The sequence below is a fragment of the Anoplopoma fimbria genome, chromosome 24, assembly GCF_027596085.1.
Source record: "Anoplopoma fimbria isolate UVic2021 breed Golden Eagle Sablefish chromosome 24, Afim_UVic_2022, whole genome shotgun sequence".
Classification (NCBI taxonomy): domain Eukaryota; kingdom Metazoa; phylum Chordata; class Actinopteri; order Perciformes; family Anoplopomatidae; genus Anoplopoma; species Anoplopoma fimbria.
The window spans coordinates 14,844,098-14,872,065 of NC_072472.1; the positions used below are offsets into that span (position 1 = coordinate 14,844,098).

General features: G+C 39.5%; 1 protein-coding gene, 1 long non-coding RNA gene and 1 other non-coding gene across 3 annotated transcripts; 2 read left to right on the forward strand and 1 right to left on the reverse strand.

Annotated features, from left to right (window-relative positions):
* Nucleotides 1-829: 829 nt before the first annotated feature.
* aifm5 (apoptosis inducing factor mitochondria associated 5) lies at nt 830-9,057 on the forward strand. The gene is made up of 19 exons (XM_054626388.1): nt 830-848; nt 1,106-1,196; nt 1,681-1,790; nt 2,194-2,303; nt 2,378-2,422; nt 3,304-3,385; nt 4,105-4,217; nt 4,313-4,399; nt 4,528-4,619; nt 5,194-5,324; nt 5,846-5,961; nt 6,051-6,122; nt 6,256-6,319; nt 6,858-6,934; nt 7,666-7,783; nt 7,921-8,019; nt 8,432-8,507; nt 8,616-8,720; nt 8,973-9,057. The coding sequence occupies exons 1-19, from the start codon at nt 830-832 to the stop codon at nt 9,055-9,057; spliced, it is 1,692 nt and encodes a 563-aa protein (XP_054482363.1).
* A 4,686-nt stretch (nt 9,058-13,743) lies between these two features.
* trnaw-cca (transfer RNA tryptophan (anticodon CCA)) lies at nt 13,744-13,815 on the reverse strand. The gene has a single exon. It is a non-coding gene; the product is annotated as a tRNA-Trp (tRNA).
* Nucleotides 13,816-19,479: 5,664 nt separating this feature from the next.
* On the forward strand, nt 19,480-26,260 carry LOC129114022 (uncharacterized). The gene is made up of 2 exons (XR_008532408.1): nt 19,480-19,681; nt 25,591-26,260. It is a non-coding gene; the product is annotated as an uncharacterized LOC129114022 (long non-coding RNA).
* Nucleotides 26,261-27,968: the final 1,708 nt, after the last annotated feature.

Here is a 27,968-nt window from a genome sequence, read left to right on the forward strand (position 1 = left end):
CTGAACACTCATATGTGCAATAATGATTAAACTGTACAAGAAATTGTACATTAATTAAAACGTGCTACTCAGTAGTTTATAAATTATTTAAATTAGCTTGACCTTTACCTGCAACATAAATGAATGTACACATTTATTATAATCCAATAATATAAAATACATTATTCTGAAATGGCCATTTGCATAATGAGTACTTTTACTTTTGGAAGTTGACCTGGTAACAAGTAAAAGATGTGAGTAAGCTACTTCTTCCCCCACATCCTATTCTCCTACTGAACTACTCTCATGTTTCTAGCTTTTAATAAGTGACTGATTTTAAATCCTTGGGCTTTGCAGTGATGAATCTTGAAACTTGAAACGATGTGTGAATGATAGTAGGCCTAAATCCGGTTTTGTAAGTTGTGCTTTTGTCGTCTGTCCTTTCAGCATCGCCTGCTGCTGCCTCGTCAGCCTTTCTCTATACCGCCGTTGTGAAACACAAAAGACCCCCATCGCCTTTCTCTGGAACAAAAACGGTGCTGAACATGAACACTGACATCACTGTTCATTCACCGGAGTCCCAAAAGTAACTTTTTGGTTGATTTTTTTATCAAACCACCTAGAAAACTTCCACTTTTTCACTTTGTCTCCCAGGATCAAGGGATGAGGATTGGGGATGGACCAGTTGCCGTGGAAACGTACTCTTATCCCATCATTGAGCTGATGAGCAGACAACAAACTAGGAACCCAGGGCTGTTGAAAAACTTCTCTCAACGGAGCGTCGGACAAGCACTGAATGTTTCTGGAGGTTTTATGTGTATCTTTGTGGTGTCACAACTGAATCGTTGAAATGTCTGGGACCAAACCACGTGAGTAACCTGTCTGAATATTTATAGATTTAACAGTTAGGTGGGCCTACTTTATCGATTTTTCCCTGAAGAGAACAGCTGTTTAATCATTGGGTGTTTTCTGAGTGTCTGAATGATCTGTATTCACGAAACTTACATTATAGAACTGCTGATGTAGTTTGTTTAATTTAATTCCTTTGAAATATGTGTAAGCTCACGTACGCGCTCATGTGTGCGCGCATTTTATGTGTGCGATTCTTGTGTGTGCATGTGTTTAGCCCATGAGGAGTTTCCGGACTCTGATCCAGAGGACACATCGGAGGAGCTGACTGAGGTGGTGTGTCTGGAGTCAGACCTGCAGGATGGACAGTAAGGAAGAGAGGAGGCTTTCACAACCTGGCAACCCAACAAATGATGACAGGCACACAAATATGTACCCAAGCCTGTCTCACTGACAAACATGACAATCTGTTTACACATCATTACTAATTGTCAATTTTTCAAGCAGTTGAAGGTTTAACAGAACCATAAGTCTATCTAAGAGTCTATCTAAGAGTAGTATTCATACTCAGGAGAACATGACTATTCATAAAAAACATTCAGCAATCCACACAATAGTTGTTAAGTCATCTCAGTGTGGACCAATGTGGTGGACTGACCGCCAGAGAGACATGATGCTTACATGGCTAAAAAATATCAATACAGTTTACAGGTTCAAGTTTACACATCAATGATGACAGATTTATAATCTCTAATGTTTTTAAGCACGTTTTTGAATTCCACAAAAATTAAATTTTACTTTGGTTATAAAACTTATTGCAATATCTGTGTGTGTGTGTGTGTGTTACCTCAGAATGATGGAGGTTGAAGTGGGACATCACAGCGTGCTGTTGACACGCAGCGAGGGCAAATACAGTGCCATTGGCAACCAGTGTACACACTATGGAGCTCCACTCAGTAAAGGTAAAGAGGCCCCAGGTGTGAGCTTGTTAACACAGAAAAGCAGGAGAATAACTTCTTTCCATTTAATCACATTTAATCTGTTTCATAAGGTTTATATGCCGCATAAGTATGTTTCATTTGCACAGATTTTAATATTGTGCCTAATTGGTCAATTTCTGACAATAAGGATGGGATGCCTTCAACGTTCAGCTCTATAAATTGTCATTTAGGCAGATAAAACAGGATTAATGTAAAGCTGTAGTCCACATTACAGTTTGATATATGGACAGGGTTTGAGTTTCATGGAAATACAGCATTTCAATGTGTTCTTCATTTGAATAGTTTGTCTTAAATTATTGCTTCCTTTCTTAACACCAGCACATGTATATAAATGATGTGTGTGTGTGTATTCCTGTGTGTTCAGGGGTTATTTCAGGCAATACCGTGCGTTGCCCGTGGCATGGCGCCTGTTTCAACGTCCATACAGGAGATCTGGAGGAGTTCCCCGGCATGGACTGTTTACCCTGCCACAAGGTACAAACAGACAGAGAGACGGACATTTGCTCTCATTTTACTATCATTTTAATTTGTCTTCTTCTCTTTTGAAGGTCAAAATTCAAAACAGCAAAGTGTATGTGTCTGTAAACAAAAAGGTAAGAATGCTGTTAACTTCTCTATTTTAGCTGATGTCATGGTGTTTTTTGTTTCATCACGTCATTGTGAATTCACTTTGTTCAGTGTTTACATTAACACATATTTTGAATGGGCTTGTGTGTACTAATATATGGTATTTTATTGAAGTTTTTTTGAAGTGTTTATAGTCAATAAATTCGACAATTTGCACTTAAAGTGGATCAAGTCCTCAGTTTCGACCATGAACTGCTATTAAAACTCCCTTTTAAAACCCCAATTTAGTTGGATATACCAATTTAGTTGGATTAAAAAATATTTAACCGAAATAACTGCCTAAAATTACTGCAAAATAAAATAAAAATTCAAAGGTCAGTTTATATTGCTAATTAGCTCTCTGCTGAGGTTGAGCTATATGCAGATATGCTGAGAATTATACAAGCTGTGCAATCCAAAACCATACATACATAGTATGTAAAATGCAGTATGGCAAAAATGTATGAGCAAGAGGGTCAAATTTCAAGGTGCAATTATATGATGAAGTAGTATGTCCCAAATGAATGCATACCGCATGCAACAGTCTGACTTTTTACGGGCTGCTGCAGAAGGTACTACAATTAAAAAGAAAAAGTATGTGCTTTGTAATGCATAGGGACATTTAAGTAGATATAAGTTTAATTGCACAGTCACTGGAACAAATTTGAAGACAAGACAGAAGCAAACTGGAATGTAAATAAACAACATTTCAATTTTGTAATGCAATATAATTCTCTAATCAATAATTCTTGTATGAATTCCATCATTCAGATCTATTGTAGGTGACTAATAACATGTCCTTTTTATCATGCAAATACTTATTTCTGTTGATAGATTATATGATGTTAATGTTTTCAACATGGTTCAGACTCTCAAGCAGGAAAAAAGAATAAAGAGTATGGGAGCTGCAGTAGCAGGAGTAACTCACACTGTTCTGCTGCTGGGAGGAGGTGAGTGGAGACCAATCTGTTTGTGTGTGGGTATGTTGCTGAATGGACTGACATAAAATCATTCAGCAACTATTTTAAATCACTTTCTAAGCAAAAATGCCAGATACTCTCTTGTTCCAGCTTCTCAAATGTGAAGATTTGCTGCTTTATATTGTTGTGAATTCAACATCTTTGGGTTTTCAATTGATGTTTGGACAAAACAAGATATTAAAGGACATAGCTATGAGCTCTGGGCAATTTTCACAGACATATCCTGACATTTTATACCGTAATTAGTTAATCAGTTAAATGCAAAAAACAAGACAATGATGAAAATGTTTGTTGCAGTCTTACTGTTATTAATGCATTTATTTGTTATTTATTATTACTGAGCAGAACTGCTATATTATTAATATTGCCCTTTTTACTTCTTAACTTTTCATAAGAATGAATAACTAGAATCTTAAATAAATATTAAGAAATAATACATACCATACTCAAACTCTAAATATATATAATGAATGCAAGTCTGGTATATATTGTACATTGTCTTGTGTTGAGGTGCTTCATTGGAACTGCATAGATGAGCATTGGGAATTGCTATAGAGTGAATCTATATAAACACACAGTTACTATGTACAGGTATGTGAAATACAGGAATAGAGATGAATAAATAATGTAATAAATGTCAGTAGTACATTGTCTCAGTGTGTGTGATAGTGTGTTACCTCTCCCTACAGGAGCTGCGTCGCTGATCTGCGCTGAGACTCTGCGGCAGGAAAACTTTGGCGGCAGAATCATCATGGTCACCAGAGACAACCTTTTACCTTACGACAAAACACGACTAAGCAAGGTGCAGCGGAGTAAAAGACATGATACGAACACCAACATTTTGGTGATGAATAAGTGTGTGTGTTTTTTTATTGACTACATTCACCCATCGTGTAGGTGATGAATGTGGAGAGCGATAGTATTCTGCTCAGGAGGATGGAGTTCTTCCATCAGCACGACATCGAGGTGTGGCTCCGGAAAGAAGTGAGTTCCTTCTCCATCTCCTGTCTACTCACTTACTTAGTATTGTTTCATAACTCCTTAATAACTTTCTCATGCCTACAGTTTACATTTGATACTTTGGGTATTTTGAACTGTACAACACATTACAGGCCCTGTCAGTGGACACAGACATGAAGACAGTCACATTTGACGACGGTTCAGTTCAGAGCTATGACCAGATTCTCATCTCAACAGGCTGCAGGTACAAACAAATACACACACAAACATACACTGTATGCATGTGTGCAAGTGTTTCATTTGAAACCAGGGCCAGACTGAGCCTTTAAGAGGCCCCCAGGACCCCTTATCTCTCAAATGTGCGATAATTTAGTTGAATTTAGACAATTCAAATCACATTCAAATGCAAAAATGAATGACCAATAAATGTGCCCACTTGTTTAAAAAATGTAATTCTTATGGAAAATGGAAAATATATTAAAGATAGTATATTATGACTTTAAAATGTACTTCCCAATTTTGTTTGTATAGATTAGATAAGATATGATAAAATATGATTTTTATTGTATATGATCGATGGATGAATGTCAAGATATTTTTGGTTGAACTGGTTGGTACTTCTACTCTTGGAAAATCCTCCTGAGATTGATCAACATGTTTCTCTTGATTGCAACAATGTTGGCCAAATTATTGAACTAAATCAACAATGACCAAGAGCCGATTTGATAACTGTACATTTAAAGGGAAAGTTGTCATTGTTGGAGCACCACTACACTGCACTGCATTGCTTATAAACAGAGTCATGGCCTGTCCTTTAGAGCGAAGAGTCTGGATGTCCCCGGCATGAAGCTGGACAATGTCAGGATGTTGGAGACACCAGAGGATGCCCGGCAAATACACTCAGTATGTCTGGGCTGCAACGTCGTCCTCGTGGGAACCTCTTTTGTCGGTACTGTGTTTGCAGTGTGCAAAATATGCACATATTTTTACATTTGTCTGGACTGTCGATGTGTAGGAAATAAAAATAGAATGTAGAAAAAGACTAGTTTTTGTTAAATTAGGAGTTTCTTATTCATCAGTTTTATGGATGTCAATCATTAACAGAGAGTAATAAAAATGATACAAGCTTTTTACCTTTCCTTTAAATTACTTATTCTTCATTAAATCCTTAATGTTTGGATTTTTGCATCCTAGCACACATTTCATTTTCTGTTTTCCTTGCATGTATGTGCCAATGAGATGGGTGTGTTCATGTTTTACTAGGGCAATGGTAAAAAAAAGTATAAAGCTTTACATTTCTTTTCACACTTCATTGTAATACATAATAGAATTTAAAACAGCATTATTTATTGATATATTTAGTTGTATTTTTTGACAGTTTTCTGGGCTCCTTACACTTTGTTTCCATTTGAATGTTCTCTACTTCATGATATGCTCTACCGCACCTTCATTAACACACTATGCTTTCAGGTATGGAAGTTGCATCTTATTTGATAGACAAAGCCTCCAGCATCACAGTGATCGGCAGCAGTGAGCTGCCGTACCAGAACACACTGGGTCGTGAAATTGGAAAAGTCACCATGATGGTGAGAAAGAGAGAGACCTATAGAGTATTATATCCCCAAATTATTTCTCTTTTCAGCTACTTGTAGTTTAAACTCTGTTGTTACTGCAGATGCTGTCAGAAAATAATGTGAAATTCTACATGAATGATAGCGTCACAGAGGTCAAAGGTGTGGATGGCAAGGTAAAGTGGGAAAATACACACTGTGTCAATTTGTTTTATCACTTCAGACGAACATCGGTAAAGATAGAAATATCAAAATCAATACACTCTCGGTTCCTCCTGTCCTCTGTCTCATTGTCTTTTCTTCCTCAAGGTGAACGAGGTTGTGCTTAAAAGTGGAAAAGTTATCCCAGCAGATGTTTTGATTGTTGGTATTGGTGAGTGCAACGCAGACATTTATTCACATCTCCATCTTCTATATTCATGTTGTGCTCATTCACATCATTACTCTTAATCATCTTTACATTATCAGACATTCCTGGAATACATGATCAGTTCATATAAAAACAGTGAAATGTCTTACAACCTTTAAAGAATGCCTATTGTAGATTATATTACCAGTATTTCTTAATTCAGTGACTACATTTGAGGTACATGTAATCAGATTTTGTTAACTCTGGACAGAGAGGGCTAGCCACTTCACCCTATTTCTAGCCTCTGTGCTGAGCTAAGCTAACCGGTCGCTGGCTGTAGTTTCATATTTACTTGACAGAAAAGGAGATGTATGCGTCATTTTAGTTTTTTTTCTCAAAATGTCAAATTTCCACTTAAAAAGTTTTTTGTACATGACTTCTGTTATATTTCTTATTGCGGCACATCAATTTGATGTTTCAAAGCAATAAACAGCTCAACAACACTAACAATAGTCCTACAAAACATGCTCAACCACTTTTGTCCCTTTTTTTCTTCCACCAGGCATCAAACCGAACTCTGAGTTCCTACAAGGCAGCAAAATACTGATGAACTCAAAAAACTTTGTAACAGTCGACAAGGTGAGAAAACAAGCAGCTGTTCACCTGATTATCTAGATCTCATTCTGTGCCTTCATTCTCAACACACAACCTCTCATCGCTTCTAAAACAAGAACAAATTATCACAGGTTAAAAACAGGAAATAACTGAAAACTGGAATCAAGACAAACATGACATTATAGCAGCGCAAGTCTTCTATAAACCTTGTGTTTATTGAGATCTACTTTCTCACAGATTCTTACAGCTTTTACAGGACCCCAAACATAACAGTAGTGTTAACAAACATGCGCTTCCTCACATGAATCCTTATGTTGTAAATTATCAGCCTGCATTTATCACTGTTAGAAACAGACACGGGAAAGTAGTCCAGAAAAAGGCAAAGGTTTAAAAGTAAGCACAAAAGGCAAGATCTGAGTAAAGGTTAAGAGGATTAATCAGAAAAACACTGTGAGATCGATAGGAACAAAAGGCTTGATCACTCACTAAAACAGAAAAGATTAACTGACACAGACAAAGGAGAGCACACAGGCTAAATACAGTGAAATGAGGATGATAACAACAGACAGGTGACAGCAGGGAGGATGAAGGACAGGTGAAAAAAATCCTGACAGGGGCAGACAATCACACAGGCGAGAAAACACACAAGGGCAGGAAATGAAGTGTCTAAAACAAGACGCAAAAGTTACTTCACCAAAATAAAACAGGAAATTACTGAAACCTGGGCTAGACATGACAGTATCTCTCTCTTACAGTACATGCGCACCAACATCTCCAGTGTGTTCTGTGGGGGCGACCTCGCCATCTTCCCTCTGGCAATGGCCAAGAACCGTCTGGTCAACATCGGACACTGGCAGATGGCACAAGCACATGGTAACGTAGTAACAATGTCGATGTGGTAACAAAGTCCCAGACGACAGACTTACAATGTGGCTTACATTTAAAAAGACAACATGATGTTTAGTTTTATGTTCAGCTAAATGTAAAAACTTTATTCAATTGTTTTTAAGGGAGGATAGCGGCTCTGAACATGCTCAACAAACAAACTGAACTCAACTCAGTTCCTTTCTACTGGACCGTCCTACTGGGTAAAACCATCCGATATGCAGGTGGGCACACACACACACACACACACACACACACACACACACACACACACACACACACACACACACACACACACACACACACACACACACACACACACACACACACACACACACACACACACACACAATGTGCAGATGTCAGATGTAAGAAAATAGTTTGGTCTTAGTATTGTTTGGACCTAATTAAAAAAAAGAAGTATGTACAGTATCGTTTGAAGTTATTGACGTTTATGTTTGTATTTTCAGATTTATGTCAACACTTAACTCGCTAACTGGACCCTTTAATAACAGAGCACAGAACAGTGACAAACTCACTGTGTGCACAAACTATAGACACTGAATCCCACCTTGACAGATTTTTTCACTCATCTCCATTAAATATAACTCGTGATTTTATTCTGTTTGTGTGCAGGCTATGGGGAGGGATACACTGACATTGTGTTGAAAGGAGCGTTTGAGGACAGGAAGTTCCTGGCATTGTACATCAAGTAAGTTGAGAAAAACAGCTGATGTTGTTGACAAAAAACATGTAACTCCGTCAATGCATGTATGTTTAAATATGCAGGTTTGATTAAGTTAAAAAATGTAACCTGCAGGAATGATGAGGTCATAGCGGCAGCAAGCCTAAACTTTGACCCGGCAGTGTCAGCGGTGGCTGAGAGGTTCGTAGCAGGAAAAGTCATCACGAAGAAAGAGGCTGAGTATGCAAAACCTTTCTGTTCTTCCTTCTTTCCATCTTTGGATAATAACATTGTCTGAATGACGGATGACTAGCTAGGATATGTAGAGAGTTTTACTGACAGCAAACAGACACAGGGGAACAAACATCTTATAATGTTCGTGGACCTCTAACAGTGTTTCCACTGACCCCACATGCCCAAAACATTAGGTCTGTGACTCAAATGCAAATGTAAATGTAAAGGCATGTTCTCTCTTTCTCCTCTCCGTTACAGATCAGATGACCTGAGCTGGCTGCAGTTGTCCCAATCCAGACTCTCCTCTAATCTTGTGTTCAACACGTCATCCTTACAATGTTGACATGCAGCTAGAACGTCATTCATCTGTCCCTTTGTCGCCACCTCTCTCACAGAGGACAGAGAGTTTGGAGACCCGGATTGAAGCGTTTGATTCAGAAGAGACAGACTTCACACAATCCACAGTGAAGTTTATATTTACACTGTTGAAGCATAAGATTTAAACTGTGCGTCATACATTTAGTGTTCAGGCGAGGGGGACTCCACCATGCAAACAACAGATACCTCAGACAGATGCAGCTTTTAGGGCTTCTTTTATATAAAAAAAAATTCTTCTGTTATTCCTTAAGAGTTGTTCATTTTATATGATGGCTTTATGTCTCAAGGGATACTTAAGTGACACTCCAGAGACATCACAGTTAAGATGCCTCAGTATCTCCTCTGCTGTTAATCTTTAAAAGGCAGTGTACAGTGGCCTTAGTGCCCACTGCGGATATGTACGTGGCCCGGCTGGTGAGTCGGAGGGGGGATTATAAAAAACAGAGGGGGAGTGCTCAGCTCTTTGAATCAGAGATGCTGAAATGGGCAACGGTTACAAAACACACCAACAGGGAACAATAGGCCATCGACAAACAGCACATAAATGCAGTGTGACAAAACCTTCACAAAAGAAATGCTGCGTTTTTCTCTCTAACCCCCCTCTCTGTCTCTGTGCTGGTCCATCACTGTCTTTACTTCACACCTACACATTTACTTTGAGCTTCACTCTGCGTTCCTGTCAACATCACGCCTCGGTTCACTGTATCCAGGATTCAACTGATGCAGACTTTTCAAGACCGGTACAGGTCGTAATATTTTAGAACTGAAGGCTTATATTTGAACTTGTATTGTATTTGAAATTATTCAGGATTTTTTTCGGCAGCATTTGGATCATGATCAGAATATTGATACACATCATAATATAATATATGTTCTGGATAATTAATTCAGAAATAATGAATGGGAAAAATAACCAGACATGAAACTTGTATTTTTGGGTTAATTGAACAAATTCAGTACCTGACAAATGCAGGTTCTTAAACACATTCATGCAGACAATTATATTAAACAACATTCATAAATGTATATTTTCCAGGTCTAAATCATCATATATGTCCTTTCACTCTTTCACTCAAGACAATTGTAAAATGATTTCCATCCCTCTTCTCATGTCTCTCGCAGTAGGGAACACTGACTGCCCTAATAATATTGCAACCTCACATCTCTTTGAGTATTTCATTTACAGCATTACTCTGTTACTTTAGTAACTTTAGTCTTACTTTGCACCCAAACACATTGTTACAATAAGTAATTTAGCATAGCATATCATGTATTCTTGAGGTAGGAAAATATATCAGCTTTGTTCTCCGAAGAATTTTAAGTGACAGATGTTCTTTTCCTCTCAGCCACAATGCTGAATATCAGTCCTCTTGTTAGTCACAGCTTTGTTATCAATGCAAAGTGAACCCTGATGCCCAGGGAGAAATAACAGGGATGTAATTTTCATTTAAAGTTTTTTGTCTTTTTTGTTTGAATTTGTTCATACATAAAACAAAATCTCAGGCACAATAGTTCTGTCTCTCTTTTCATTCATTAACTTTTCAGTGTTGGAGCCTCTGATTCACTCAGGGGTCACATTTTATCTGCCATCTATCGCCCAGCAGTGGTAGTGTTTCTAAGATATATTTTACATTTGTTTACTAAGATTTACCTTTTAAAAGTGTCTTAGAATTGCCTTTCGTAGTGAACGGTATAGAGCAGAGAGACACAAGTAAAATGAGAAAGGGGTATAGCCATGGCTGGATTTAGGACTTTGCACGTTAGATCACTGGTACAGCAAGTCAACCAATGTGCTTAATAGTTTGAGCTTTCGAACACATCTTAATAGATTGTGTGACAGCATAGTAACACAGAAAACCCATTTAAATCTTTAAAAACTCCACACCAATTCTGGTGGATGTCTTTCTTGGTAGTTTTGCATTAAAACAAAAGAAAAACTGCTGACCAATATTTTGAATTTAAGGGGTAAAAAATATCTCATGGCGTCCTTTCTGGAAGTGTTACTTCATTTAGAATCAGATGGTAAACTGTGCAAATCCTCTATTAGGTTTTAACAGGTCCCTTGACCAGGAGCAGATCTTGTCCTCTTCCATGGACAGTAGAGGCACTGTGGATATGTGTTTCTATTTGTACCTGACAGAGAAAGCATTTTTATCGAGTGCTTTTTAAGGGTATTGAATTGGCAACATGCTTAGTTTCTCTTCAGAGGAACCTCTTAACGGCACCCAAAGATCTTCACTCTGTGGCTCACTGTTTTTAAATCTGTTTTAAACTGCCCATAAATAAAGCCTGAAACGACCATCATGAGGCTCTCACTTGCTTCTTTAATTCAGTCTTTGCTCACATGCAGTAATGACTCCTGTTGTTCAGATTCAGTCGAAGCCTTTTTTTATCTCTTTGCTCTCTTAAGGGATAGTCTGTCTCAAGGCACTCTGTGTTTCTTTTAACAGAGCGTCTCTTTGTGCGATGTAACGCTGCCGCCTGTTGGCCCTGTACAGCTCCAGCCTCTTCTCCTCAGCCTGGGCGTCCTCCAGCACTCCCTCCCACCTCAGGCTCTCCCTGGCCTGGGTGCTGAGCTGTACGACATCACTGGTTTTGTTCGTCACTGCCAGCAGGGCTGGTGAATCTTTGGGTTGTTTTTTACTCCTCCGGCCGCTGCCAGCAAGTCGTTCCCCGTTCTTTTTACTTGACGCTCTGATCTTGGGCAGCTGGCCTCGAGGCTGACCTGGACTCTGTGGGGGCAGCAGGGACACAGGCGAGGTCTCGGGGGGCAAAGATACAGCTGGAGTTTTCTCTGTAGGGGGGGGAACATAAATATGTAGGCTCATGCTCACTGCCGAACAAAGCTGAGGGTTTAGATTACTAATGACTCCCTCTGGAGCTGGAAGGGGCTTGGTTTACAGTAATGAGCTGTAATAGGACAGTGTGGTGAGGACACAGGGGCCTGTTCTCTATTGACCTATTCAACCCTGTAGGGAATCCACCACCACCACCACATGATCCTTATTTTAGTGTTTACATTGTATACAATTACAGTGACCTTGGTTTGATCTGCCACAGTGATGATACGCTTCTGAAGTCTGTAGTATGACTAATTATAAATGTCTGCTGTGATAGAGACTTTGGGGTTAAAAGGTTTTTCATTATGTGTATTAACATTGTTTCATGGTCTGCTTTTAGACAATCTGTTTAATAAAGAATGTGGCACAATAATTACATTTTCTTTACTGTAACAAAGCCTCTAGTCCCGAATCTATTTTTTAATCCTCAATTTCTGTGAGGGGGACTACAAGAGGATGTTGATCCCTATCTCTGTCAGCTCTCCAAAGAAAAGAAAAAATCTACTTTAATGGACCATTTAACAGGCAACAAGAAAAGGTTTAATTAATGTGCTTTTTACTCCACTTCATCTGTTTGACAGTTGTAGTCTCTGGTTTTATTATACTGAACATTGGTTATAAAATACGATGCATTGTTACAGAATAAACTACCCAACTCTGAATTAAATTATTTAAAATAAGCTCCACCTCAACCACATACAACACAGGTGACCAGTAATGCATTAGCAATAATTAAAGCAGTAAGACAATGTCAAATTGACTGTGGCCCTTTTACTTCACAATTAGTACTTTTACTTTTAAATCTATAAGTATATAAAGTACCAGTCAAAAGTTTGGACACACCTTCTCATTCAATGGTTTTTCTTTATTTTTATTTTTTTCTACATTGTAGATTAATATTGAAGACATCCAAACTATGAAGGAACACATATGGAATTATGTGGTAAACAAACAAATGCTCAACAAACCAGAATATGTTTTATATTTTAGATTCTTCAAAGTAGTTGAATGAGAAGGTGTGTCCAAACTTTTGACTGGTACTGTAATTAATATGATTTGTCTGAGAATGCTTTCATATTTCATGTTTTATTTTGAATGCAGGACTTTTACTTGTATTGTGTTATTATTATATACAATAAGTGTAGTGCTACTTGTAACAAATGGCTCTAAATACTTTTTCCTACACGACAGACTTTGTTTACCTGTGTTTTCTGTGGTTGAAGCAGGTACTTTCTTCCTTTTCTTCTTCTTGTTCTTCTTCTTATTGTCAGAGCTCCTCGGAGGCTGCAGAGGCTTACAGTTTTTATCTTCTGGCATGATGTAGTCTGGACACACAGGGCTGTGTTTCTCAGATTAAATGTACAGTACGTCTTTAAGACGAATGCAAAGCACAGAGACCTGGAAATCCTCGTTTACTCACAAGTCTCGGGGCTGTTTCAGCGAGTATCGGCAGCTTTAGTCCGAGTGAAGCTGCTTTATCTACCGTGGCATGAAACGCGTCTGTATGTTGCAGAAAAAGGCTGAACGTGGAGGAAACTGCAGGACGCTGCATCGCTAAACACCTCTGATGTGAGGACGTTGTTCCGGGACACGCGTCTCCACAATCACGCTTCACTGTGTGAGACGCGTCTCCATGACGACAGGACACACCTTCTTTACGGCCGGCCCGCTGACGCGTTCGGTAACAAACTACTGGGAGTACTGGGAATGTGAATGAACCGCAAACGATTTGCATATCACGGATAACGTTTTATAAGAAAGCGCTTATCTAATTTAGAGTCTACATTTCATTACACGTTTCAGCAAAGGTTTGACCCCGACGTGATTTGAACACGCAACCTTCTGATCTGGAGTCAGACGCTCTACCGTTGCGCCACGAAGTCCTTATTTAAACCGGACAACCACATGAACAAAAGTCACAATCCACAGATGTATATTTACAGAAAAGACGGTGACAACAATGCTTATTATAGAAAGATGGAAACAAAACATTTCACATTATTGTAGCTCTATATAGCCTTTAACATTTGACACTGCTATGGGATATCTATAGAACAATTTAGTACTACTCCAATTGCAATCAGTGCATACAAATAAAATGTTTTTTTTTAATTTATTTGTATTAGTTTGTTGCACTTTCGTAGTAATTTGCTTCTGCACTATACTTTTGCTACTTTCTGGTTTATGCTTTTAGATGCTTGTTTAAGAAAGGAGATGCATGCTTGAATACCTATGTTGAATACACTTATTGTAAGTCGCTTTGGATAAAAGCGTCTGCTAAATGACTGTAATGTAATGTAATGTAATGTACTTTTCTAAATGATCACAAAGCATGATGAATTGTAGTAACTCGTCATAGTAATAAAGTACATATTGTCATTAGTCACTGGCTCACCTCAGACTTCTTGGATTGATTAAATTAGTTTTGGACTAATTCTAATCCAGTTGGATCTTATATTTCTAGAATATGTTGTCCATTATGTGTTCGTATTTCGTAATTTTGAGTCTAAAAGGATGGATGTGAGTCCTCATCTCATCCTTTTGTCTTTCCTTTGAATATTTTTCTAATCTATGCTTTCTGGTTTTCTTGTTAGTGAGCTTGATCTAGGTTGGTCGTCAGTAACTGGGGATAAATAACAAGTGATGTTTAGGTCCCCCACATTTGGGACCACTCAACAGACAATGAAGCCCCCTAGTGGACACCAAAGACACCTGATCCGCCCGAACTGAAAATTTAAACTGCATGCTTCTTGTCGTCAGGGTGCAATACAATCTCAATACAAGCAAGCGCACATGATCATCATTTGAAAGCAGAGCAGTGTGAGAGCTGTTGATCTAACTTGTTTTAAGGCCTTGGTTACATTTGGGCAGTGGTCCTTCAGTCATTGATGAGTTCTTTGAGTGAGCTGGACAGAAGAAGGCTGACCTTGAAATGAAGCCACAATAATAAAGGAAGAGGAAGAGATAATTGCAGACCACAAGTTAAAATATTATATTATATTTAGCTTCTATTCTTTTTTATTATTCTAATGAAAAAATACTTCTGAGTGAATCAGTTAGGGTCTGCAAAGGTTCAAAATTAGACTATGTAACTTACAAAATAAGAAACAATACAATTTTATTTTTCAAATAAAGATGCAAAATCCTAAGCAATAAAAAATGCACTATAGCTCAATTTACTACACTTGAAACAGCCATAGCATACTTGGTCTGGTATGATCAGTCACCTATGGTGGCTAATGTTAGCTATCGTTTAATAAATATTGTGTTACTGACATAACAAAGTGAGTTCACTGTTTACTGGTTTAGGTTCCATATTCTCCCTCAAGCCATATTCAAACCTGCAAAAATTGATTTGTTGGCCACATGGGTGCAGCAAAAACCAGCTCTAAAAGCAACATTAGCATTCATTTAGTTATGTTTCTGGACACCTGATGAATTGAACTCCAATATTCACTCTTCTTTTCGCTCTATTTTGGTCCACCAAGTCCTGAGGGAAATATTTGGCTCTTTGATTGCTAAATGTTCCACTATGTCCATCTGCTAGTTGCTGACTGTGTCTGTCTGATGTTTGGTGCTTAGCAGGTGCAGTGTGTTTTTTCTCTGTAAACAGCGAAACTGCTGCAGACGAAAACAATAAGAGCAGTGAAAGTGAACCAAAACAGTAAAGTAAAGCTCTGTAGTGCTGAGGCGAAGCGTGAAGTCGTTTCACGAAGAATTATCTGGGTTTGTCCCTACAAGCAGCCCTTTTTTCGCATACAAGTAACCTGATCCATGATAATAGAAATATTGATTATTGCAGCTCTAAAGGCAATTTTCTGGCAAAAATACCACTGTCATTTTAGGAAGTTTTGTTAAATATTGTACTGTTGATGCAATTTTTAATCTACGGACATTTTTTTATTATTATGAGAATCTTTATATCTGCATCAAAATAATAAAAATAATTTCCACTTAACCACATTAACAAATCAGTATTTGTTTAAGTGACAGAAAAGCTGAGTGCCAATGTGTGTTACTAATGTTCAAGGAACTATTATTTGTGAAAGCATGTCCTTTTAAATCGCTGCATGGGTTTTTTTATATGTTGCCTCTGACAACATCCACAGCTCGCAGCCTGGTATTTCCCGGGGAGTTTCCATCCTATTCCTGTCCCATAGAATCCAGTCCCCTTACTGGTTCCTCAGTACGAAGTCACATGCAGGTTCACACAGAAACAAACACACACACCACTGAGTTTATTCAGTTTAAAAATCTGGCCATTGGACGCACTTTCTTTCTCTTTTAAAGTATATTACACACAATGTAACCTTCTAAGAATTAGGAAGCTAAACTTGGATGCTGTGTTCTGTGTGCTAATAAAACCCAGCAGCGCTACGAATAGTCTCAACCTCTGAGCTCAAAACAAGTATGTCCTGCTTCTGCATTTCCACCCCACATATCTGAGCTCTTCCAGTAAGAATTACAGGAAGAATAAGTAAATCATGATACTGAGTCAGAGAGAACACGTAACATATGTCTGTGCAGTGGTGACAAAGTTCACAGTCAGATGCAGAGATAACACAGGTGATTTTTTGGACCTTTTCTTACTGTAAAAATGACAAAATATCACAGAAACAAAATCATATTTCACATATGTATACACAACAAACACGAAACACATTTAAACCTATTTTCACTCTTCACACAACCTTTGACCCACAGTTCAGTTTTCATGTGTTTTAAACTATGCCCCTTGCAAGTCACGGCTGGTGTGACGGGGGAGCTGTGACTCACAGGCTGCTCCATCTGGTGCAGAAATCAGTACACACACACACACACACACACACACACACACACACACACACACACACACACACACACACACACACACACACACACACACACACACACACACACACACACACACATCTTAAGTGCTCTGGCAACTGCTTGTAACAACATTTTCAACAATAGCTTTTGCAAACAAGCCAAATTAGAGTTTTTTTGGAGGGGAACTTGTACATAAAAGCCTTAGAAATGTTAATCCAATCAGGGTGAATGTTTTACAAGAGGTGGTTTAGTCTATGGGTTTAACCTTACGTAAACCTACAGTCACTCTAGCAGTAAGGACATATACTCTTCAGAGAGCAGGTAGATCATCTTACATGGTGAAGCCGGTTATTGTGTGTAAAAAACGCTAATTTACATTTAATTCTTTAGGCTTACATTACACCAAATTAGTAAATATATTTTACCACAGCCATTTACCACAGGCTATGTGAAAGAAAGCTAAGGGCACATTTTTAGACACAATAAGTCACGCATACCAAACAACACTGACATGATAAATTGTCTGTCTTATATTTTCCGTCCTGATCCTACATACTGTTGCCTATTAGTGTTATGATGATGATCAATGATTCATAATGACGTCCACCTCCGCAAATGCCTGAACAGGACATTGTGGCTGAATCAGACAGCAATGAAGGTTAGCTAGTGTCGTATCTTTCATGCGACAGTGCTGTTGAAGTGATGAGGAAGGATGCTCCGCGGACACTGTTCTTGCTGGTATAATAAAGTTTATTACAAACAAGCAACACATGTCATGACGGACGTCTAGAGCGCCCGGAGGTCTCGAGTCGAATGTGAGAGTCCTGCCTTTCGGGCTCTCACACCTCCTTATATAGGGTACATGTTAATCACATTTGGGCTGAAGTCCAGACCATGTATGGGGCTCCGTCATTCTACACATTTGCCCTTTGGACCCTGGTATCCTGCACATCTGCGTCTTATCTAAGACAAAGACACGTGTGGCCTTCGCTGTATTGTGCAAGACCTGAAAATATACCACACTAGCGATGGAGTGATTGACATTTTCACAGAAACAGCATCCACATCCATCAGACTGATGTTTTTTTAACTTAATCATATTCAAAATCTCTTATATTAGGTGACAAAAAAAATCTATAAAGTTGTTATAAAACAGGTAGGGGAATGAGTCAGCAGCTTTGGTTTGGTCTTAGGAGGATTTGCTGTGTGAGCTCTGTGTGTCAGGTGACAGTAAAGAAGCAGCTTCTCAAACTGCAGCACCCTTAAAGCTACAGCGTGAAAAGCACAGGTTCACAGGTGAGAGAGCGACAGAACAAACGGTACTGGCCTGTGTGTGACTGTTTTTCATCTGAGTGTCAACACGTTCATCTTGACCTGATGATCTTTCCGGAGGCAGTTTGCAGACTCCTTTGCTGTCTTAACACAGCACAATGTTTGTGTGATAAGTTGCCCGGTTCAAACTGAAAACTTAACAGCTGCTTTGTCAGAAAACTCATCCTGCATCTATTAAATGTTGACATTACATGATTTTACTTCTACCCGAGACTTTCAACACAGCTAAATCAGAAGCAGAGTAGCATTTAAGCTGCACATGTAACGTCGACCACGGATGTTGACCTCATCCAGGGTTTCTGAACATGGCTTCATGAATCTACTTTGAGGCCAGGATGAGCACATGATCTGCTAAAATGAATGAAACAAATTAATATATGAAAAATGTAAGCACAAAACGGAAATATTGGAACCCTTAAAAAAACATTTTGACACAGAGGGCTTCTACCCTTGAAGGGAGGCTATGTAACTTCCCCAAAAAATGAGTTCAGTTCATGAGTAATGAAATGAATCAGTTCACAGGGATTTTGTTGCTATACAGCCTTACTTGGTCTGGTATGACCAGTAGCTAATGGTGGCTAACATTTACTGATGTTAGCAAACTTTACATAGTTATTATAAGAGGAACTTTATCTCCCTTTTAATGAGTGAGCTCAATCTGAGACACTCTTTTTGGTCAGACTCAATGTATAGCCATGAGCTTTTTCTAGTCTATCTTTATTCAATTAATAAATCTTCATACACTATAAATAAATCTGTTCATATACACAGATACAAATGACCAAACAATATTTAATATTTCTCTGATGCTATACTCTTAAAACCCCCAGAATCCTTTGGTCATGCTTCTTGTCCTCATAAAGTCATTTTTTCAAGATATTTGAATTGAAACTTTAAAAACACCCTGAGCTGCTAATTATTATTATTATTATTATTATTATTATTATTATTATTATTATTATTATTATTATTATTATTATTATTATTATTATTATTATTAGGTCAATCTGCTGCCGACTTTGGGCTGCACGCAGCGTGGACACGTCAGATCCGTGCAGATTCTGACGCCCGCTTCTTGTGGCTGCTACGTCATTACGCTGCCAGCTGATCGGAGTGGGAAGCCGGTGTGAGTCTGAGCTGGGAGTGTGTGTATTTGTGTGTGAGAGAGAGAGAGAGAGAGAGAGAGGAGAGAATGAGGGAGAGAATGAGGAAGAGAGAGAGAGAGAGAGAGAGAGAGGGACTGGGGCAGGAGTTGTGTAAAAGGGGCTGAAGTCCTGCGCTGCCTTCTCAACTGCTGCTGCGCTGCTAGGAAAAGTAGGCTCCCTACCAGCAGATATATAGATATATAGGTATATATCTATATATCTATATATATAGAGATATATAGATATATACATATATATATATATATATATATATATATATATACCTATATATAAATGCAGCCAAGCAGTTTTATTCCGTGGATGTCAAGCAAGCAAACAGGCACCGACACACCCTGGTGAAGGTCCAGGACTCCGCCGGAGCAGCGGGCGAGGCAGCCCGAACTCCGCCGGCCCGTCCGGATGGGTTGGCCGAGCAGGAGCGACCCGGCCGGTGGTCAAGGTGGGGCGCATTTACTGTCCGTGAGTCTGTCTGTCTGTCTGTCTGTCTGTCTGTCTGTCTGTGTTTTTCTGCTGGCTAAACGCTTCTTCCTGTGAGTCTCATTTAGCCTGTGGCGGCGTGAAGACCCAGTTTGCGTTGAGACGGCAACTGGGAAACCAGTCCTGAACATTATTCAAGTAAAATCCACCTCTTAAGGTCTGATTTCTGCTTTCTGCATACATTTGCGTCGACAGATTGTGGAGGATATATATATATATATATATATATATAATGGGTGTTATAGGAGTTCTGGCTTAAGGCCTGTCTATGTGTCATGTATCATATCGTCCAGGCCCACTGACACAGAGGACCTGGTATGAATTTTTGAGATTTGAGATTAAAGAGATTTGGCCACAACCTCCCAGCTCTTTGAAATATTTAATCAACATTTAGATGATTGACCCAGTGAGACTTTGTTAATATTCTGCACGGAGTATCTGCACATGCAGGCTGATAGCAGCTAAAGGGAGGCTTGAAATGTGCTTAAAAAGTCAGAATTATGTCTAAAGGAACACAGAAAGGAAGTGAAAAGCCGGCAAAGACACACAGGCATCATTGTATCAGTGCTTAAAGATTTACAGACGTCTTATTACATTAACTTCCAGAAAATTCCTTTAGTCATTTGTGAGCATGTAACAAGTCAAATGTTGTATTATAGGCTGAAGTGAGAAATCTGCATTCATGTCGTTCAAACGTGTCAGAAAAGTGTCAGCGTTCAAAGCCCCTTTAAAATGTGCTGAGTTCATTATAGGCCAAGGAAAAAGCCTGTGCTCAAGTGGGGGATAGGTGAAAATCAGGAAGATAACTAGGGCCGAGTCATTCCTCAGAAACGCAGTGACAGCAGCAGTCATCTGGCAGCTCTCTCTTCAAATGAAAGACGAACACAAGTATATTATGTTAGTGAGGACCAGTGAAATATAATGTTGGTGATGGAACAAAGTATTTAAGCCTCAATGTCCCCTTAACTCATTTATATACAATTTCTTTACAGTCTTTTACACTTCTATAAAACCTTTTAAAAGCAATGTGCAGTAACGTATAAGTAACCTTCCCCTGAGATAATGGTCAGGAGGGGAAAGCTTACTGTAGTGTACGATGGAGCCTGTCTTACATAATTGTACAGGCAGAGTTCAGTGCGCTGATAGGAATGCGCAATAGGCTGTGTCACGAGCTGCATTTGTGCCATTGCAACCCGGAGTGTGACATAAGCCGCCTTGTCAATGAGGATCACATGGCAATTACAGGGTGTCAATTTAAAATCAACTCATCTTCACTAACTGTGCGGTTTACCCAGCATCCAGGCAAAATATGAAACCTCTCCCCTGTGCTGTTTTATTGCCTACATTTGCAGAAGTGTAGCCATCTTGCTCAACTTGGGCTACACCCTTCATTCCTATTGCGTGCCTTGTCAAGGGAGGATGGGGCAAGAAGGGATGTGTTATGAAGGTTTATTTAGGGGGGGGGGATCCAGTTCTTTCAAACTAAATGGCACATACTGCCCGAGGACTGGCTTACGGGCCTCATACCGCACATTACCATCTCCAAGGATGTCATGAATTCAGAATTCAGAATGGCATTCATCTGTTACTCTGAGCAAGTAAAACAACCTACACCCTTTTATTTGTACTAATCTCAGGGTTGAAGTCAGATAGCCTTTAAGTCCTGCAAACAGCCAGCAGCAGAGTATAAGAAGAGGCTCCCTGCACTATGATCAGTGCGCTGCCAAAGCCACCGCCCTTTGCCTGTCTTTGTCCCAATTCCCAGTCTAAAATGATCAGTCTATATTGCAGACTACAATCTGGGGCAGTAAATGTTCTCCAACCCCGGGCCACACCCACAGCAGAGGAATGCACCTGGAGTAATATATGTAAAACGTTTAATTATCATGTTTCCATTCACAGAGCCGCAGCAGCAGAATGCAAATCTGCAACTCTTGCCATTTCATGTGATACTTCTGCAATTCTTCGCATATTTCCTTGCTCAGTTTCATCGCTGAAGGTCAGACAATTGCGGCACCGTATCTTTTGTCGTCTTTTTAAAGATTTCCACACAACAGCATGACCCGAAATATATAAAGGTGGTATGAGTGGGCTCTTAGCACGGAGAGAGGTTTAACCCACTCTGCGTCATAACTGCCATTTTTGTTTTCTGTTCTCTATCTTTAACAGAAGTGCGCTGCTTCTACATTTTTTACATCTCATCTGTCTTTTATTATTCACCTTTTCCCGTAATATTCCAGCTCTATAGATAAATAAATATGCTCTTGCGCTTCCAGCTAAGGCTCAATAAAGTCAATAATCCCTTATTGTATTGTACATGATTCATTCACACCCTCCTGTTCGCACACTATCATACCTGGTTCTCTTCTACACGCACATCCTGCCCGCTCCACTCCGGTGGGTCTTTCCCTTTTCTTACCCTCCCTGTTGTGGCAGAGAATGCACGTCCCAGATAAGCTCAGTCTTTTGTGTATCAGACTGTGTGTTATCTCCTTTTACACCGTTACCCCGTGTATAAAAGCCTGTCTCAAGGCCTTCCATACTGGCCGTCAATGGGCTCAGTCTGACTCCCTCGCTCGGATAAGGCCGGAGAAAGAAAGAGAAGGAGAAGGAGGTAGAATAAGATTAAAGGCAGAGGGGAGGTGAGGGTGAACCTGACGGTGGAGCCACGTCTGCCTTGTCCGGTGCAGACCAGATGTATACGGGTTGGTAGAGAGGAGACGGGTGAAGGATAGCGGGATGGAAAAGGAGGAGTGGAAGAGACTGTTTGAGCCCACAGCAGCCGGGTGGAATTTTTAACATACGCAGCTGGAATGTAAGGAATGCAGGACAGTCTGATCTGACCAAGAGAGAGAGAGAGAGAGAGAGGGGGGGGGGGTGGAGAGGACAGACAAGACAGGAAAGCCCCCAAAAGAAGAAGAAGAAGAGGAAGAAGAAGGGATGTGGGAAAGAGTGGCACAGCAAAAGAGTCAGGGGCTCCACACTGCCCGTCATTGTGAACATAAAGATACAGAGTCACTGTTTGTGGAAGGAGTGGCACGCCATGGAACAAATAACTTATTCAGTTTGTGGTTGTGGCAGCCGTAGTCCACAGTTATGACTGTCAGCGCTCCTCTCTGTGGCCCCGAGGACTTGTACTGTACGTCCTCCTCCCTGAATTCATTCAGACCAACGCCAGCAGGAGCGTGTGTGTAGGGCCGGCCTGTGAGGTTGGAGGAGGGTGGTGGTCCACTTTGTGGTACTGATAGGTTGAATGATGGCTTTTTTTTTGTTGCTAAAGATCAACTTTTTTGGCAACGTACACTACACGGCGAGCAAGTTGACATTGGCATTTAGTAGTCTGAGTCTGAAGAAACATTACACAGCAAATAAATCAAATCAGATCCGGCACGCATCCTATCGGACACTGTATATGCGTGTCTTTCACATCACTTCTTATATAACATTAGCAATTAGCTCATATCATCCCCGGGGTCTAAGTAAAGCCTCACCAAGGCGTTCTGGCCTTGTTTCCTTGTGGCCAACCATTTTACTGCAAAAATCCTGTTTCCCTCATAGACCACCATTACAAATTTCTGTTTACAACATACTGACAACCGGACCCTTTGAGTGGCACTAAAAGTCAATATTTTACTCTTTTGTTTAATGAATTTTAATATTTGTAAAACTGTTTAAACCCTTACGCTAGCATGACATTGTGGATTGAGGCACTTAGGAGGAAGTAAACCAGGAAGACGCAAAACCTTATCGCACTTGAGCCGTATGCACTAGTGAGCAACTGGCAAAAAGCGTCTCAAGGTGTGTGGCACCAGCCAAGTTTAAGTGCCAATGAACATTGCCTTTTAATTAAACAAACTTAATTATTTACAAAAGATAAGCATGGGGTGTGGAGGTCGGCTGCATATGTAGAGTAAAGCAGCAAAAGGTCAAACTAACTAAATACTGGAGATTTGGTGACACACGAGAGAGCCTGCTGGCTTCAAGAGGAGGTACCACCACATTTGGCTAACGAGCCTCAGCTTTGCCTGCAGAATCCTGAAAGAGGAGAGAGATCATTGGAACTAATGAGTGCCATTTTGTATTCCAGTAATCAGTGACAGGACTCACTAAACTAACACTTGATTGTAGAAGATTAATTAGACCTTGCTTTAAAAAAAGAAAAAAAAGAGAAGAAAAAAAGGAGTAGTAGATTTGACTATGGATTTGTTTGTCAGTGAGTCACAAGTCAGAACAGGCCTCTGCATGCTGACTCATACTGACATTTGTCATGTCACGAGGAAAATGTTATAAGTGTTTTATTTCCCGTGTACAACCCATGTATTTTTCATATTGATCACAGGTATATGTGTAAATAGAAACGACTCTGGTTCTCTCAGGGGGATTCTGAAGTCAAATCCAAACTAAGTGTGTGACAAACAGATTGTCCCTGCAGCGATGTCTGTAAAATGTTCATAAGTACTGTTGACCTCCCCCAACCCCCCCCCACCCCACCCCCCCCCCACTGTGCACAGTCTACTGGCCGTGGGACACTCAAATACCTGAGATTATTCTGGTTCTCCTTACTGGAGGAATGTACAGCATGTGTTACTCATCGTCATCCAGATGAAGTGGAGCGTGTCCTCAATATCTCAAGATCACCACAAGATTAAATTCTTTGCGGGCAAGAAAAGCGCAGACCTGCTATAGCTTTTGGTTTGGTCAAATTTGTGTTTTAGCAAATAACAGGGTCAGATTTTACCGTTAAGCAACTTCCTGGGGCCCCAAACTAAAAGGGCCTCTAATGGCTATAGATTTATTATGATATTTAGATATAAAAATGATTGATTTATGCTGTTATACTAACTCATTGTAGCCCAAAATAAGTTACAAAAGACCCTCAAAGCCCTTGCAACTCAACTGTGTACTACTCACTGTGTACTTCTACTTCAGAGGACAACTTTGTTGTACTACATTTACCTCACAGAGAAATTTTACTGGTTAGGTTGCAGATTAGTTTAGTGTGTTAGAATACTAACATTCGCTAGTTAGCATAGCACCAAGTACAGCTGATGGATGTCATTAGTTTTACAGGTATTTGGTCTTAAACTGGCTAATAATTATACATATAGTGGCTTTAATTTAGACACAGTTCAATGTATATGTATTTATTATCTTTTCTAACGTCTTAATTTTAATTTCAGTTTTACCGTAATTTACAGATTAAGCAGCTAGAACCTAGCTATGCTATTCTACTAGCCACAAGTAGCTTTTCTATTGTTTCACATTTAAACTTGCAACTTAGTCGGACTCATGCAAAGTGCGTTTTGGCCTACTTACAGGCTTCAACATGTAGAGAACAGGTGTAGCTACATGTTTACTCTCTGGTGAACACCAGAACATTCACTCTATTAATAAAGACTTCAAAACTAATAGTTCTCATGATTTCTGAAAGGATTCCAAGATCTCTGCTTTCATGCAGAGGATGTCTACTCCTCTTCATCGTCTCTCACTCGTGCTTTTGTAACCACGGTAACTGGGAAAAAAAAGAAAGAAAGAAAGAAAGAGACAGGCCTGGGATTTTGCACATCATAATAAGAGTATATCTAAGATTTTTCTCTCGCTGGCACTGTGTAACGTGCAGAGGCAGAGCTGAGCAGCTGATGCGTGTATCCCTCCTGGTAATCGGAGGCATGATCTTGTGTGCGTCTCCCCAGTCGTTCTTACATATCCGCTCATTTCACCCACTTACTCACAGCTGATCGAACAATCTGTGGCTCGACTGCACCCACTTACTGTACGTGTGTGCCTGGCTGCAGGCCACCTCATACCCACGCTACCGGAGCAGGGAGTTTATAGGGGAAGTTAAAACAATCTCTTCTTCTCCTTCTGCAGGAATGTGATGAACCTAAAGCAGCCGAAAAGGAAGGAGAAGGAGTCGCCATTTGGGCCTCTGAAAGCCGGCCGTTTGTCTCTCCAGGCTGTCTGGTTTCGAAATCTCTCACGCTCTCTGGCTGATTCCCAGAGCTCCCTCACACTTGGCTCCAAATGGCTGACACACAGCAGTTCTTCACTGGCAAGCTTTATGTTCCTATACACATGCTAAAGCTGCCAGCTGAAGAACTGCTCTGGTCAGCCCTGCCCCGGATGAGTCCAGAAGAGGAAGCGGATGGGGGTTGTTGAGAAGAAGACTGAGGAAGGAGGTGTTTCTCACGCTCAGACCGGCCAGATTTGAGCCAGCGGTGTTTATAAACACATGTAAGGTGTATCTGATTAAAGGCAATAGAGAATGTTTATTTTGTGTTCTTTTTCTTAAAAATACCCTGCTTACGCTATATGATGTTTTGGGTCTTACAATGAAGAACAAAATATTTCTCTGACTTTTGTGTTTTTTTTTGTTGTGGACAAAACTGCACAGTGTGAACAATAAAACTCTCACCAGCACTGAAGGCTCTCTTTTCCAAAAATAGCAAAACACACACACACACACACACACACACACACACACACACACACACACACACACACACACACACACACACACACACACACACACACACACACACACACACACACACACACACACACACACAGAGGCACACAATAGATACAATACTTTTATGTCCCTGCTGATCCCATTAAAGGGGAGCAAGAAAGATCAGAGCAAATTGAGATGTTCTTTAAATGTTAAAGTGTCCTCAGATATGCATTAACTTCTGAAAGTGGTGTTTATTCTCACATTAACAAGTCAACAAGATGACATTTGGTCAGGACTGAATGAATCCATTTAGATTGTTGTTGCATTAAAGATGTGAAACCAGAGGATGAAAGTTTTTTCTTGAGGTCTTAAATGCATCACCAGCTGCTTCAATGGATTCCCTCACAAACTACCAACTTTCCCAGACTGAGGGAGGTTTTGTGTTAACGCATTGGATGTAAAATAGTCTTAATTCTATAATAACTTAACTCACCAATATCCATTACAATGCTTCTTCTTCTTCTTTATTTATTTGGCATTAGCAGCATGTTAATTGATTAACTCTATTACTGTAAACTGAATTGGTTAAATAAAGAAAGCATTTTGTTTTTTAATTCTGTGTTGTCAATTATTCATGAAAGAGCCCTATGTCACATTTGTCAAATGAAATGGTTGTTATTTTCGAGTGCGCTGTGCATTCAGCCAAGAAAAATAAAGAAACATCGGGAAACTCAATACATAGTAGTCTGAGTATTTTGTTTGCATTGACTATTGAGAAATTACAAGGACAAATTAGGGAAATAATCTGAAACTGGAGCACTTTTTAACCTACATTTTCAGTGTTTGGTGCAGTTTCCGGAAATTACCACTAGATGGCGTGATCATCTTTGCAAAACTGTGGTTGAAACATGATTTAGGGCGCCATGTAGCCTTGTTTCACTGAAGAATAGTGAGGGAAATTAAGGCAGACAGGATTATTTCTACCTAATGTGGATTAACATGATATTGAATATGTTGGGAAATAATTTCAGTAAAATTAGATTCAATTATCATTAATGAAATGAATGTCTCTGATTGGAAGTGGTGGAATAAGTATTAATATTCTATTGTACTTAAGTAAAAGTACATAAAGTATTATCAGAACACTGAAGCATCAAAAGTCAAAGTGATATGTTGAGGCACTTATATTACAACTACTTATATGTATTTGAGTATATCCTTTTATGCAACTTTATATTCCTACACCACAACATTTAAGATGGCAATAGTGTTCTTTTTACTACACTTGTTGCACTATACATTCATATTTTACAAAACATATAAAGAGTCTATAAAGTATGACATACTGTTTTATTTTAAACCCAACCTTTCGCCTTGACCCCACCTTGACCAGCTACAACAATCTAATGCTACTTAAATATCAGTGCATCAATAATAATACTATTATACTGTAACATTATTATTACTTGCATTATGAGCATCTTTACTTAACTACATGTGTCTTACAAATACTTTTACTGAAGCCTTAATGGACTTAGGTTAATAACCAATTATTTGTTGTCAAAGAAAAGATTAAAGGGAAGAGAATGTTTAAGTGGAGCATCTTGTAAAGTTTGAATAACCAGGCACAAATAGCAGATTTTACAGGAGGACCTATAGGTTGAAGTGCGTGTTTTCGGGCGGCTGTGGCGGAGTGGAGAGCAAGGTAGTTCTCCAATCAGTCGGTGGTTCGATACCCGGCTTCGGCAGTCGATGTGTCCTTGGGCAAGACACTTAACCCCAAGTTGCTCCCGAA